Source organism: Microcaecilia unicolor, chromosome 2 (assembly GCF_901765095.1).
Source record: "Microcaecilia unicolor chromosome 2, aMicUni1.1, whole genome shotgun sequence".
In the NCBI taxonomy this organism is placed as follows: Eukaryota; Metazoa; Chordata; class Amphibia; order Gymnophiona; family Siphonopidae; genus Microcaecilia; species Microcaecilia unicolor.
The window spans coordinates 430,476,249-430,492,887 of NC_044032.1; the positions used below are offsets into that span (position 1 = coordinate 430,476,249).

At 41.5% G+C, this 16,639-nt stretch overlaps 1 protein-coding gene across 1 annotated transcript in view; it reads right to left on the minus strand.

Annotated features, from left to right (window-relative positions):
- Positions 1-16,639, minus strand: part of PAPSS1 (3'-phosphoadenosine 5'-phosphosulfate synthase 1) — a 222,783-nt gene that overhangs the window by 14,504 nt on the left and 191,640 nt on the right. Inside the window, exon 11 of the mRNA XM_030190780.1 lies at positions 5,408-5,637. Within this exon, the coding sequence (XP_030046640.1) occupies positions 5,408-5,637 (230 nt within the window). The remainder of the gene's footprint in view (positions 1-5,407; positions 5,638-16,639) is intronic.

The window sequence follows — 16,639 nt, forward strand, 5'->3', positions numbered from 1 at the left end:
TAAAAGTATGTGCCACTTGCACACAACATTGGTACCAATAACTGGCAGTGATGTAAATATATGCACTAGATGCTATTCTAGTGCATATATATGCTATTCTATCAGGTAGCACTTAATTGCTACAGTGCATAATGGCAAAGACATGTGGGTGGAACATGAGAAGGCCATAGGTGTTTTGCCACCCCCCCCCCCCCCCCCCACAACTTTATGAAATACTATCAGTTGAGCACATTGGTGCATCTAGGCATGCCATTTTCACCAGCCACTGACCTGGTATAAGTGATCACACTTTTTGATGCATCAATGCAGATTCGCGCTAGTATTCTACAATAACTTAGATGTGCCAAGGTGCCATTATAGAATGGGCGCTAAGCGTGCATCATTGTGGTGTCAAATTATAGAACTGCCCTCATAGTGGCTTTAAATCATCTAGTTCAGTTTATATAAATCGGTTTTCTGTGACACTTTTTGACAGTTAATTTTTGAGGAAGCAAATATGTCTTTTTTTATATCTTATTTTGGGAAGTTTTACTGAATATATGGATGGAGAAATTAGCTCTTACCTGATCATTTTCTTTCCATTAGTCCTTCCCACTATTCTAGAACCTGTGAGATAGCTGTGTCCATCAACCAGCAGGTGGAGATAAGAGAACTGAAAACTGAGCTGACACATCTCTCTCTTGGCATCAAGTCCAGCTCCTCAGTACTTATGTAGACAAGCAGTAAGAACAATATCCAGATTAAACACAACCTTAAACAACTTGCTAACCTAACACTAACCAGACGAGCAAGATGTGTGGACTTCTCATCTGGCCAGCTTGTACAGAACAACAGATATGCAAGGACGCACCATGCAAGGTTCCAACTGAACCCAATACTTATGGGGAGATGCCTGAAACCACTCCAGTGCTGCCCGCGCCTGTGCCACACGATAGTACCAAACAACAATAGGCACCCCCAAGCCACCCTTCCGAGGATCTCCATATGAAAGGGAGCGATGCAACCTAGGCCGTTTATTATACCAGATAAATTGATTCAGTCAACTTTGTAAACCAGATAAGAAACTCTGAGATAGCCCAAGGAGGAGAACCTGGAACAGATACATTAATCTAGGAAGAACATTCATTTTTAATGTAGCAATGCGTCCAAACCACAATAGTTCCAGACGGTCCCAGCGGTCAAGGTCCCTATAAACATCTTTCAATAATGCAGGGTAATTAGCGGAGTATAAATCAGAGAAGAGAGGCGTCAGAACAATACCCAGGTACTTAAGCCCCTTGGAAACCAAGTGAAATGGAAACTTTTGTTGAAGAGAGTCCAATAAATCTTGAAGCGTTCTAACTGCCAAGGCTTCTGTTTTATTCATATTTAATTTAAAACCAGAGACCAGCGAATAGTCATGAAGAACATTGAGAAGGTTAGGAAATGAAAGCAATGGCTTAGTCAATGTAAGCAAAATGTAGTCCGCAAAGAGAGCCACCTAGTACTTCCGTCCTCCCATCAGAATACCTGAAACATTAGGATCTGAATGCAACGCATCAGCCAATGGTTCCATAACCAAGCTGAACAGCATCGGAGATAAAGTACAGCTCTGACTGGTCCCCCTTGATAATGAAAACAACAAAGAGTTACCCCCGTTAGTACACACACATGCCTGGGGGAGTCGTATACAGCCCAAATCCACCCACGAAAGTGAAGGCCAAACCCAAATTATCAAGAAAAGGCCAATGTACTCTACCAAACGTCTTCTCGGCATCCAGTCCAAGAAGACAAAGTGAAAAATTGTCCCAATGGGCCAAATGAAGCAGACTGACCATACGACGAATATTGTCCATAGCCTGTCTACCAGGCATGAAACCCATCTGATCAGGGTGAACCAGATCAGGTAAAGTCCCGCCCAGTCTATTCGCAAGTACCTTCACCAAAAGTTTAACATCAGAATTTATAACTGAGATAGGACGATAAGCAGCACAGTTAGCTCCATCCTTGCCAGGCTTTGGGATAACTGCTATCCAGGCCTCCTTCATTGACAGCAGAAAAGCACCTCCCTCACGAATCTCATTAAGGAGCTTGGTTAATATAGGAGCCAATTCACTCGCAAAAGTCTTATAAAACTCATTAGGAAGACCATCAAGCCCTGGTGATTTACCCACCGGAAGCTGCTTAATAACCATGCAAACTTCCTCAGCCAAAACAGGGCTCTCAAGATTGGACAACTGATCCGAAGGCAGGGCTGGAAGGGAGCAAGCTGAAAGGAAGGCATCAATAGCACTGAGAGTCAATCAGAACACAACCCTTACCATCATCGATTTTTAGAATAGTATGATCCACTCTCTGCTGTCTCAATTTAAGAGCCAGGGACCTACCCGTTTTATTGCTATGAATTTAATGGTTTTGTTGGCTACGTAGACCTAAAAATTGGAGCTGGGTGGAATAAATGCCATCCAGCTGTAAACGAGTGGCCTGCATCTCCTTCAGAATCGTGACAGAACCCGATATCTTATACTGCTCCTCCAAGATACAAAGCTGAGATAGGCACTTTGCCACCTCAGCACGCTAAACCCACACCTTGTAGCTAGCCTTTTGTAAGAAATAGCCTCTGGTTATCGTCTTTAAGGCATCCCACACCACCCCCACAGAGGAAACCGAGTGTAGGTTAATCTCCAAATAATTCCGGACAAGAGCCCTATAGCCAGCCACAACCTCATCTTCCTTTAACAAATCTGAATTTAAAGTCCACCTCCTATCCCTGGGACTATCACCTAAAGAACAGATTGTGGCCCAAACATGGGCGTTATCCGATATAATAATATTCCCTATTCCAGCCTCAATCCCCCCCCTCCACCAACCAAACATCTATCAATACATAGTCAATACGAGAATACGAGTCATGAGAATAAAAAGTATAATCACGAGCCGAAGAATGACACAGGCGCCAGGCATCACTTAACCCCAAATCTCGAACAAGAACATCAAAAGCCTTTGCAATCTTAAAGTCATTAGCCAAAGGAGAACTAGACTTGTACACATTCCATGCCTGGGCTCTACAGAAATAATTCTTACTCACTCCAGCTCCACCAGTGGAATCCACAGATGGAGCTGTAGGAGTAGCAGATAGAGATAAAGGGAGTCATCTCTAGTATTAAAAGTGGCCCTGTTTCATTATAAGAGAACAATGAGGCCCATCCTGATATAGGGAATTCAATTAAAATGGAAAGTGTGTTGCTTGTCTCATAGTTTGGCCAAGGTACTGCCGTGCATGGCCCTCGAGTCTATGTATGGGTCACTGGGACTCAGGTACATCCCCCAAAGGTGCTGAGTTTAATCACTGGGGAAGGAGCAAAGGCAGATGCCCCTGTTGACAGAAAAAAAAATTACAGAGCAGATGTTTAGTATAAAAGATCTTTTCCCAAACCCTCAGCTGGCAAGAGAATGTAAGTAACCTATATAATGCTACATGTGGTAGGTAAATCTTGATTTCCAGTTTAATGATCCTAATTGGTCAATCTATTTTTGTCATGAATGAAGTTTAACTTCTTACCTTTAGCTCTTATCATAGTACGAACTTTCCTCCTGTAACCTAACCTAATCTGTCCCTCTACCTCAACTATGTATTTCTCCTATCCGGAACTGGTAACCACTTACGGAACTATGTAAGCCACACTGAGCCTGCAAATAGGTGGGAAAATATGGGATACAAATGTTATAAATAAATAAATAACAGTGAAAGAAAATCATCTTGAGGGTATGGAATGAATGCATATAATTCTTTTTTTTTTTCCTTTTTGAATCATAAAAAAATGCACGGAAATATGTTAAATCCCTTCCATTCCCCTAGAGCACTACAACATAGTCCAAAGCCCCTGCAGTGACATTCATGACGCACACGAAGGCAAACTTGCCATCATTGGAATACATTAAATAAATGCTTTGAGATTAACAAAGGTATTTGCCTTCAAAAGCAGGGCACCCTTACTGAACCACCATATGATTCTAAGATTATGCACACAGTGCATATGACAAAAGATTAACGATGTTATTATAAAGGATACATTAACCCTCCAGGACTCAAAGTACTTGTTTTCTAAGATCTATATTTCTGAACTCTACATGTTCCTGAATTGTCACTTTAAGTTTAACGCTATACAGCATGACTCTTTAGCTAGTTACAGATCTGCAAACCATTATTCATTCAAAATGTCCATATTGCCTGCGGTGCAAGATAAAATGATTACAAATTAAATACTTAAAAAAAAAATCAGGCTCAGCAATTAAACAATGTTTACTGGATCTTTCAAAAATAAAAGGAAGTGAAATGCATTTAAAAATGAACACACACAGATGACAGTGAAAGCTGAAAATGAAAGCACGCTGTCACTTTTCCACAACTGTAATTCTAAATGTTTGGATAACTGGATGAGTGAATAACAGACAGCTTTAGGCTGTGCTCTTTCCTCCACTCCCCTCTGAATTAATGCTGTCAATTAAAACATACATAGAATGGTTTTGTGCTGTTTTCTAGACTTTATTAAAAAAACAGGACCAGACCACAAAACTTGTTTCCATTTAAGACCTTTCTGAATGGAAATGAATGATTCTCTACTTCCCCTCACTTTTGTTTTGTAATTATACTGCAAGCAGATGTTAAGCCAAGAGGGCTGAAACCAAAAATGTACAAAAAAGAAATATATTTTCTACCTCAGAAATGTCAATAACTTTCAGTATTCCTTTGTTGAATAATAAATTAAAATAAAACAAAAGAAGATAAAGGGATTCCTTTTTATTGGCCTAAATACATTTTTTTGACTAGCTTTCAGAGGCCAAAGAAAGGATGAATAAGAAAGGGTGTTATTACAGTATGGGGCCTAGCCACAAAAATGTGATTGGCAGAGATGTCACAACAGGTGGAGGGAATACCCATTTTCTAGTGAATCTCTCTCCTGTATATAGTTTCAAAATAGAGTCACACATACTAAATACACTAAGTTGTTATGCATTTCTGAGGATAATCAGTTAATACATGAATAGCAGGCTCGTTAGGTATGTAACAGAAAAAAATAAAAAACGATTTCAGACTGCAACCCAAAAACCTGCTTAAGAGTCTAGGATTATATAACCGATCACAGTCTAAAATCAGAAAAATAATGCAAGAAATATCAAAGGCATAATTACCCAAGCCCTCAACAGGATAAAGGATTTATTTATTCATTGTGCAACTGGATTGCTTCTATCCCAATCTTGGATAGCAATCCATCCCCACAGATTGGAAAACACCCAGACTACTGGCAGGACTTTCTAATTCTCTGACACACAAATATATTGCTCTGCAAAACAACTGAAAACAACTCATTTCCTACACACAGAACTATTTCTCTATACTACCAGAATCAGTTTAAATGAAACTTACCGAGCAGGGTCATAATAGTCCATGCATTTCTTTTTCTTATTGTAAGCTGCAACCCGGAAGGGAACAATCTCAAGTGAAATCAAGCCTGGGGCCATAGTCAACACCTTGGCTCCGTGGGATGGTTCATAGAGATCTTTTCCAGTCTCTGGGTGTGGCATGCCCGCAGGATCCCGGCCCACAATGTAAAAATTGGCCCCTGCCACCATTCGTGACCTACAGTGCCACTGAACCTAAAAACAAGGTTAAAGAACTTAGTTACGGGAAATAAACATAGGAGCATAACAATTTAAAAATGCCCACACACACTAAAACCATATTCAATAATTATAAACTATGGAGAAATTTGTATAAGCAACTTGAGTATGTAGAATAATGTACATAAAGCAGGCAATCTTTAAAAGGCCTCTTATAAAATTAGGTAATGAATATTTATTTATTGAGACTTGCTATATCACCATTTCCAGCACGTAGTTCACAGCGGTTTACAACAAAAATAACAACATAGAACATGTAGAAAAGAACTACAGTTTTCGATAGGAAAGAAAAGATAAGATAACCATGCATTCAAATGAAACGAAAGACAAGACAATGATAGTTTAGAGACAAACAAGTACTAGGTCTTCAGTCTTTAATCATACTGAAAGAGCTGAGTGCAACATCAATTAAGAAGAGGAAAAGGCTTGCTGGAAAAGCCATGATTTAAGAAGTGATTTGAATTTCTTTCAATTATGTTTCCGCTCTAATGGGAGGGAGTAAGGCGTTCCAAAGGGTTGGGGCTGCAAAGAAAAATGCCTGGTGTCTAGTAGATTGTAGGGTGGCTTGTTTTGGGTTAGGGAAGACAAGATGATGGTCGTTGAGGGAACGGAGTGTGTGAGGGGGTCAATATAGGATAGTGAGAGATGAGATAAAGCGGTAAGCCAATACAGAAAGCACCTTAAAAATAATGCGCTGTTCTACAGGAAGCCAATGATAAGATTTGAAAAGAGGAGAGATATGGTTGGAACAACGGGCATTACAAAGGAGTCTCATAGCAGTGTTCTGTAAAGTTTGGATCTTTTTTCATTGGAGGCGACTGCAGCCCAGATAGACTATATTTCAATAGTCTAGCTTTCAGGTGAATAAGGAGAGAATCAAAGTATGTAAGGAACTGTGATCTAAATATCATGGAAGAATTCTTAGCTGTCAGAGCTGGGAAATCTGAGCTATGAAGGACAGTTGGGAATCCAGGAGGATGCTAAGGTAGCGGAAAGTTTCTACAGGATGGATTTAAGTTCCAAATAAGTATAATGGGAAATCTGGCGGGGTAATGCCTCCTGTGAACCAGCAGGCTACTGTCTTCTGCTCATTAAGAACAAGTTTGTGGTCCCTGAGAATAAAAGTATGCATGGTGTAAACAAGAGTGCTCAAGGGGTGGAGCATGAGCAGAATCACAATTTATGATGTACTTACAAAATACGCACATACTTTACACATCAACACTTACGCCAGTTCTTCGGCAGTATAATCAGCAACACCCACAATCTAGGCACTACTTCTGCAGGATTTGAGCTAGTATTTTATAAAGACACATAGGGTCCTTTTACTAAGGTGTGCTAATGGATTTAAGTGTGTGCCAAACGCTATGCAGCCCACTGTATACCTATGGGCTGCATGGTACTTAACACACACTAATTCATTACATAAGAACCATGGGCGTAGTTTGACTGTTTCATTTGGGGGGGGGGGGGGGGGCAAAGGATGGGGCGGAGCATATTAGCATATTCATTTGCATATATATATTTTTTTTTTCAAATGAATATGCTAATATGGAGGAAGGAAGGAAGGGAAAAAGAGCTGGCTTTTTTTGGGGAATAACCATAATGAATATGTATGACATATCAAGCCAGCTCTTTCACCCTCCCTTCCTTCCTTCCTTCTTTCCTCCTTACCCAGCACTCCCTCTTCCTCTCCAGTAGTATTTCCCCACCCCCTTTCCCATACCATGCAAGTGTTGACCTTAGAAATGCATAAGCTCTATATGTAGATCCTTCAAGAGGTAGTGTGTCATGATTTAGGCTCTACACCCTTTCTGATGTTTTGGTGCCACCTCAGTAAGGCCAACACACAATCTCTCCACTGCAAAACGCAATACACAAACTTGTGCAAAAACACACTCATATCCTTACTAAACCATAATAGCACTAATTCCAAGGACAGGACGAGCTACAACCTTATGCGTGAAAAGGCAGAACTGTAATTACACCAGGCTCTAAAACACCAATACACTACCTCGTGAAAAAAAAGCAAAACAAAAAGGGCTGCAAATACTACATCCTAGCAGAATACTGCACCTTGATCACACATGAAAAACACATGACACAAGGAACTAGAAATCAAAAAATATGATGGCAAAATACTGGAACGTTAACTCAAGAAGTCAGACTCAGCATGCAGCAATACCAGAAAAATTGAAACTTACATACAAAATATCACAGATGCACATTTCAAAAAGCTGACATATTCCAATCAATAAATTCTGAATAAAATACTTTTTTCTACCTTTGTTGTCTGATCATTTAGTTTTTCTATTCGCTTTGGTCCCAGTGTCTTCTGTTTTATGCAGTGTCTTCTTTCCATTTGATATTTGTCTTTCTTCCCTCCATCCTTGTCCAACATTTCTCCTCTCTTCCCCGCCCTCCACTTCTCCTCTCTTCCCTCCCCTCCATCCATGTGCATAACCTCCCTGACTTCTCTACCCTCCCTCCATCCATCCGTCCAGCAACTCTCCATTCTCCCCTGCTGCCCTCTCCTCCATCCACCCATATCCAGCATGTGGCACTTAATATGCACTGAGCCTTAGTAGAAAGGCCCTTAAATATGAACTACAAGGAAAGGTTAGCATCAAACCAATCAAAAGCAACTTTGGTAGAAAAGGAGTCTACACTACAAAACTTCCCTCCCTTCATTCAAGTGGTCCAAAGTTAAATGGTCCATGCAATCCATATGCAAGAGTTGCCAAGTACTAGAGATTGTTGATAGATGAGCGTGTTCCACATCCCTCCTGGTGGTTAAGTGGGGCTCATACCCCCTCAGCCCACAATAGTCCTGAATGCATTCAGACCCTCATGCTAAATGAGGAATTACGCTATGCTGTAGTTCCAGAAGTAAATGAAAAACCTAATGGGCCTCCTACAGCCCCTGCACCCACTATCAGAGGCTTACATCTAACAAATATTCTTTTGAAGGCACTTTCCTAGCCCAGGGTTTTTCAGCAATGCTCTTGTCCCTCTTACCAGGGCAAAACCACACCCTTCAAGAACTCAGTGTAAGCTTCTGATGGTTTTCCCCCGCCTAAAAGCAGACCTTCTAAAGGCTTTTTACTTTCCCTTGCAAGCTTCCTTTCCCCCATGTCTTCTCTGCAGCATCTCCCAAGAATGACAACATGGATGCAGCAGCTCACGGGTTTGCTTCCTGTGTTTTGAGTGAACGGCGATGGCTGCACGGGGGAGTGGAAATTGAGATTAACCAAATGGCTTCCTTACTTACAGTGGACTAGATAGGCTGGCTCACTCCACTCCTGAAGCGGCAAACGGGTGGGCGAGAAAGCAGCAAGCAAGCAGCCAGGCTCAAATACGTCCTTAGCTTCCTGAATCCTGCCCTCTCTGCATCCCGCCTTCCTCTGATGTCATTTCCTTTCGGGCAGGCGGGACACTGAGAGGGCAGGATTCAGGAAGCGAAGGACGGATTTGAGCCTGGCTGCTTGCTTGCTGCTTTTACGCGTCGCCCGCCCGTTCGCCGCTGCGGGAAAGAAGATTAAGTCGTCTTCGTCGTTTGGGGGGCACTGCCCCCCCAGTCTACGCCCATGATAAGAACATAAAAATGGCCACACTGAGTCAGACCAAGGGTCCATTCAGGCCAGTATCCTGTGTCCAACATTAGCAAATCCAGGTCACAAGTACTTGGTAGAAACCCAAAAAGTAGGAGCTACTAAACCCAGGGCAAGCAGTGGCTTCCCCATGTCTATCTCAATAGCAGTCTATGGACTTTTCCTCCAGGAAATTTTCCAAATCTTCTTTAAACCCAGATATGCTAATCGCGGTTACCACATCCTCTGGCTATGAGTTCCAGAGCTTAACTACTTGCGCACCATAGTAAAAGGACCCCATAGGAACCTATGTGTCTTTATAAACTAGGTATCTTCAGCTCTATTAACCCAGGCACCCTGTTATAAAATTACCTTCCAAATGTGTAGGCATTCCTAGGGACAAAGCGAGGGCAGGATCGGTACTTATGTATGCATTTAATAAGACAAACATATATACTAATTTCGACTGGTACACACATACATACAATTACTCCAACCTCAGAGCAGGTGCAATTCTGTTTAGTAGCATTCAGATAGTCTATTTTAAAAAGGCACGGAAGTGGATATGTTGCCTTTATTAAGCAGATGCAACATATGTCTGACAGTGGCACAGACGTTACATGGTTCAAACCCTATTTGTGAGACAGACAACAATCAGTTCTGTTCAGCAACAGCACATCATTACCTCAGACACTGAACTGTGGGGTTCCACAGGGATCCATACTGTCTCCCATTTCAATTAATATCTACCTATGCTAATGATGTGCAACTACTCGTACTCACTGAACCAGATTTACCCACAGCTCTGAGTAAATTGATTGCCTGCCTAACCACAACTCATGAATAGGAAAATAACAAACTCTGCCTGAATCCAAGCAAAACAGAGATTCTTTGGGTACCTAACACAAGTGGAGAAATATCTGATTTCAAAATACCTTTTGGGAAGTATGAATTCCTTCTAAAACCACAGGTCAGGAATTCCGGGATACTATTGAGACTCATTCACTCTGATCCTGCAAATTCAAACAACCTTTAAAAATTATCTCTATCACTTATGGCAGCTATGAAATATCTCTCCATATATTGATAAGACAAGTCTGACCACAGTGGCCCATGACATCACGACTAGAATACTGTAATGCCCTGTACACTGGTCAAGGAAAGAGTTTGCATCAGCTCTAATTCAGAATGCTGCAGAATAAATGATAGAAGGTTGCAAGTGGAGTGACCACACCACACCCCCCCTTCCTGCAAAAACTACACTGGCTAAATTATAGGGCTAAATTTAAAACTCTTGTTTCAAGGCCCTCAGAGAAAATGGGTCAGAGTACTTAAGTTAGCCCTTTACACACCTTTGAGACCACTAAGTTCCTCTCTCAAGGATCATCACTATATGTCCCCTCATCAAAAGAAATTGTACGATGTAATACCCACCTGTGAGCCTTCTCAGGAGTAGCCCTCACACTCTGGAATTTACTCAAGACTACCTCTACTTCAGGAAGCAGGTAAAGCCTGGCTCTTCTCCCAAGCCTTTAATACATAGGGTGACTGAATATAAACCCACTCTGCACCTGGACTAGCTTGCTACACACACTTTAACTTAGACCAGTTCCTTACGTCTTGATTAACTGTACAAAGAACTTGCCTTGAGTTTAGCCACCCATCTATTTATCCCAACTTACTCTGTACTACACATCTTGTTCCCATCTAAATATCTGAGCTTGGCCCCTCAGCTATATGGTAAGCTGTATTGTAGAAAAGAATTAGCATCATATCTATGTTATTTGAATGTTCTAATGTGTGTTTATTAGATGTTTCATCAGTATTATGCTGCCATCACGTTATATCTCTGTTATTTGAATGTCAGTGGTGATAAATGTGTATATTATTTATCCTGTTTCATGGTAGTCTTATTAGGTTTCAATTTGCTGTTTTCAAGTTTACCTCATTGAATGTACTTATGCTTATATTTATGCTGTTAAAATTGTAAGTTTTAAGTTAAACTGTACCTGCTGTACACTGCCTTGGGTGAATCTCTTCATAAAAGCAGTTAATAAATCCCAATCAATAAATATACACCTATGGGACTCATTTTCAAAGCACTTAAGACTTACAAAGTTCCACAGGTTTCTATGTAACTTTGTAAGTGTAAGTGCTTTGAAAATATGCCTCCACATGTCTTCTGTATATAGGCATCCTGCTATAAAATGACCCTCCCTATACCTAAACTGGGCTTTTGGAGCTAAGGTTGGTATTGAAGGGAATGCATTTTGAAACCTAAAAATTATGTCTTAAGCACTTGCAGTTCCCTTAACAACAGTAAATAACCAGCAGTCCATTACCTGATTGCTTCTGAAATTGATAAATTACAGTATTCCCCCGATTCCCAATGAGTGGATAATAATTATAAAATGTAACAATAATATCCATTGATTTAGAACAGACAAAATGGAAAGGAACCCTGTAAAAAATAAAGTGAAGACAGACAAAGGTTGGCAGAGCATTTTCAGACACCATGGGAGATACTCAATATTTTAACTCGAGAGTGAGTACATAAGACCTTGACATGCCAGCTGGGTCAGACCAAAAGTCCGCTGAATGCTGCATCCTGTCTTCCCACAATGGCCAAACTAAGTCACAAGTACCTGAAAGATACTAACATGGATCTGTTGTATTGGGTATCATATATAAAAATCCCAAGCAAAATTACTTATATTCATTACTATCACCTTACTAGTACATCCTATCATGTGATAATTAGTGCATCAGTATGCAGCTAATTTTACCTGAACAAGCAATCCATGGTAACTTCAATACCCCGTGTTAATGCTCTACTTTATAACCACCTGGTCCACATATACATTTTTATATTTTCCAAGCTTCTTCTTCTCCTATTTTTCCTAACTTGTTAAACCCTGTCACCAGGCATTTAGGTTTCGTCTCGGGTCCTTGTGGTCACATACAAATTCACAGAGTGTACAACACTTTCCACCCATGGAGCAAAGGGTATGAATTTTTCTTGCTGAATCCTTCTCTCCCCCTCCCTTCCTCTCCACCAAAACACACAACAACCAGCTCCTATCTCCTAGTTTTCAAAGAGATGAAACAATAGCCAATCTAAAACTGCCCAGACAAGCACAGGACTTCATCTTTTTTCCCCTTCAGATGGGGACATGAAACAATTCTATGCATAGGTTGCTATTTACAGACAAGATGGCCTAACAAATTAAAACAATACATAGTAGTATATTGGGCCTTTTGAAATATCTGACCATACCCCCATATGGGTGGAGACAGAAATGGGAGTCAGTCTCAGGCACATCGTCAGTGGAAGTTTCCAAATCACTTATGACCATAGTTTCCATGAAGTTCTACTGCAAAAATGGACTGATTATAAACAGTTTAACAGAGATCATGAGGGAGAGCCTATCTTAAGAACATAAGACTAGCCATACTGGGTCAGATCAATGGTCCATCTAACCTAGTATCCTGTTTCCAAAAGTGGTCAATCCAGGTCACAAGTACCTGGCAGAAACCCAAATAGTAGCAACATTCCAAGCTACCAATCCTGGGGCAAGTAGTGGCTTCCCCATGTCCATCTCAATGGCAGGCTGGACTTTTCCTTCAGTAACTTGTCCAAACCATTTTTAAACCCACTGCTACCACATCCTCCGGCAATGAGGTCCAGAGCTTAACTTTTCATTGAGTGAAAAAATATTTCTTCATATTTGTTTTAAAAGTATTTACATGTAACATCATTGAGTGTCCCTTAGTCCTTGTACTTTTGAAACAGCCCACATCGCCCCACCCTCGGTACGCCGCTGCTTCTTCCTTAAAGACGAAAGCAAAGAATTCATTCAGTCTCTCCGCTATGGCCTTGTCCTCCAAGTGCCCTTTTTGCTCCTTCACAGGACTGTGCCTAGGGTCTCTGGCGCCCCCCTGCAGACCAGCGCATGCGCCCCCCCCCCCCGACCTGCCTGGCTCCAAGGCACGTGAAGAGCCAAAGAGCTGAGCGCTGCTCCCCCAAGCTGCCGTCTGGGGCGCGATGGAGGAAATGGCTGGGTTTTGGCCTGAGCCTCCTCTGCTCCATCCCCGATTCCCCGACACTTTCAATTTACCTCTCTCCGCCTCCGGCTCTGACGTCTGCGCAGCATCAGTGAAAGCGCTGCCTGTCTGACGTCTATCCACCAGCCTTCCCTTCGCTCGTTCGTTCCCTCTGTGTCCCGCCTTCTTCTGACGTAATTTCCTTGAGGGTGGGACACAGAGGGAACAAACGAGCGAAGGGAAGGCTGGTGGAGAGACGTCAGACAGGCAGCGCTTTCACTGACGCTGCGCAGACGTCAGAGGTGGAGCTAGGTAAATTGAAAGCGCTGGGGAATCGGGGATGGAGCGGAGGAGTGAGTTTTTTTTTTAATACAGCTTGAAGGCAGGCGCCCCCCTGCGGCGCTTACCGCGCTTACTGTGTTGGCACGGCCCTGCTCCTTCATGATCTAACAGTCCCATGAATTCTCTCACAGGCTTTCTGCTTCTGGTGTAACTTAAAAAGTTGTTACAGTGAGTTGTTAAGAGGCAGTGAAAACTAACCTTCATTGGGAGATTCTGAGTTACTCAACTGATAAGAAGAGAACCAGGGATAAGGAATGCCTCAGATTTGAACAGTTAAGTCTAGAAGGAAAAGTGAATATATGCTGTTAGTCCCATAGAAGAACGCAAGGCCCAGTTGCTAGCCATGCAGACGGCGCTAAATGAACTTTTGAACCAATGTGCACAAAAGTCACAAGTATACTATCAATATCAGTTATATCACCAAGGAAATGGTGGGAAATTATTGGCCCATATGGTAAAGAAATGGGGGGGGGGGGGGGGGGGAGTTAATAAAGTGTTAACATTACAAAATAGAGTCCTGTCTCAGGGCAAGAGATTTGTGGTATATTCAGAGATTTCTTTGCAGATCTTTATGCTGCTCCACAGACAAATGATCTTGATGGTGACACATACTTGGCTAGCTTGGACTTTCCCCAGATTGATTTCGGATAGAAATCAGTTTAATGCTCCCATGTCAGAGGAAGAAGTAGGTTGGGTAATTAGCCAAGGTCCTCTTCATACAACCACCGGGCCAGATGGTTTCAGTGGGAGGGGGAATTTTATAAAATCCTAAAAGATGCCATTTCTTAACTGCTGTTGGCAAGGTTTAATAAGACTGTTTCCAACAGAGAAATACCAGATTCTCTAAAAGTGGAACAAATAATGGTTATACCAAGGCCTAGTAAGGGACTAGGCACAACCGTCATTGTACCATCCTATCTCAAGAAGGTAAAGCCTTGGCTCTTCAACCAAGCCTTTAATGGAAGAAGTAACTAACTTGTTAGTCTCACTCGCACACAGAGGGAGTGACACGGGCTGCACATACTGCAGCAGGACATGTTTATCCACACTTACCCTAGCTGAGATAATATTTAACCATCTCTCTAACCTCATGCGCAACTTTCTTTAAATTAGTCACCTTATTTTCTAACCCTTCTTACACTCTCTTACCTATCTGTTCCATCTTTGCTTATACCCTTCACTATCAATTAAAATGTTCTATTACGTATTGTGTTCACATTGTAAGTAGTATACTATGCCACACACTTTGTATTATTTGAATATTTTTACTGCTGTAATTACCTATTGCTCATGTTGCTCAATTCTTACTGTACACCGCCTTGAGTGAATCCCTTCAAAAAGGCGGTAAATAAATCCTAATAAATAAATTAATTAATTGAGTTGTGAGGCAAAGTTGCTTGCTACAATCCTGGCAAAACAGACTGACAAGTTTTACCTTCTATTTATAGTGGAACTGCAGGCGGGTTTTATTCATACTCATCATGCAGTTAAGAATGTTCGCAGGATTTTGACTTCTCTAGAGTGGATCAAGATAACTAAAACAACATCACTCCTTGTAGGTTTTGATGCGGAGAGGGCAACCTTTTTGTATACAGTGTTAGGAAAACATGGGATCAGCCGGGGGGGGGGGGGGGGGGGGGGGGGGAGGTGTTTAAAGATGCAATTCAAGCTCTGTACGTGGGTACTTGTGCAGTAGTCTGAGCAATTTTTTATTCAGAACAGTACTTGCCAGGGTTGCTCCCTCTCCCCTTTACTTTTTGTACTAACGATAGATCCTCTAATCCATGAAATTCAGGCGCATCCTGAAATTAGATGTATACAAATTGGAAGGTATGAGTTTAAAATAGCCACTTTTGCTGATGACTTTCTGGTACACTTGACCAAGCCAAAACAATTGTAAAAGGACTTACGGAAAGTTTCCAGAAGTACAGCGACTTTTCTGGTTTCAAATTATATCTTTCCAAGTCAGACGCTTTAGCCTCCACTGAAGACTTAAGAGACGGATGGGATGGTGAATCCCCTTGCGTTGGGCGAATGAGTCCTTTCATTATTTAGGAGTTCACTTATACAGAAACTGTATAATTTAAATGTATTGAAACTTCTAGACACAATTACACAGTACTTAGCTATATGGTGGGACCTCCCACCTACAACAGGTGGTAGAATTTGCATAGAATTTCCCTAAGTCGCTTTATACTGTGCAATGGTTTGAAGGACTTGAGAGAGAATAGTTTTACTAGAGGATGGTCTTGTCAGACTACTCCTATTAACTTCTTTGACAGAGTGACCAAACAGGTGGATTTAGGAGGAACACTACATGGGATGTACTTAAGATTTCAGTAAAGCTTTTGACACAATTCCACATAGGCAACTGATAAATAAACTGAGTGCCCTCAGTCTGGACCAAAAAGTCACTAACTTGGTTAAAAACTAGTTAAGTGGAAGAAGACAGAGGGCAGTAGTAAATGGAGTTCACTCAGAGGAAAAGGATTTTACCAGTGGCGTACCACAAGAATCGATCCTTGGCCCTGTTCTTTTTAAAATCTTTGTGAGTGATATTGCAGAAAGTCTATCAGATAAAATGCTCATCTTTGCAGTGGATACAAAACTATAATAGGGTAGGTAGATACCCTGGTGTGGATAGCATGAGGAGGGATCTAGCTAAGCTAGAAAAATGTTCCAGAAATTGGCAACTAAAACTTAATATTAAAAAATGTGGGGTAATGCACTTGGGCTACAGAAAACCAAGGGAGCAGTACCATTTAGGAGGAGAAGTATATCTGTGTTTGAAAGAAGAATGAGACTTGGGGGTGATCATTTCTGACAATCTTAAGGTGGCCCAACAAGCAGAAAGGCTAACGGCTATAACCAGAAGGATGCTTGGGTGCACAGGAAGAGGAATGGTCAGCAGAAAAGGTGATAATGCTTCTGTACAATTCTCTGGTGAGTCCCCATTTAGAGTACTGCATGCAGTTCTAGAGACCATGCTTTCAAAAAAATAT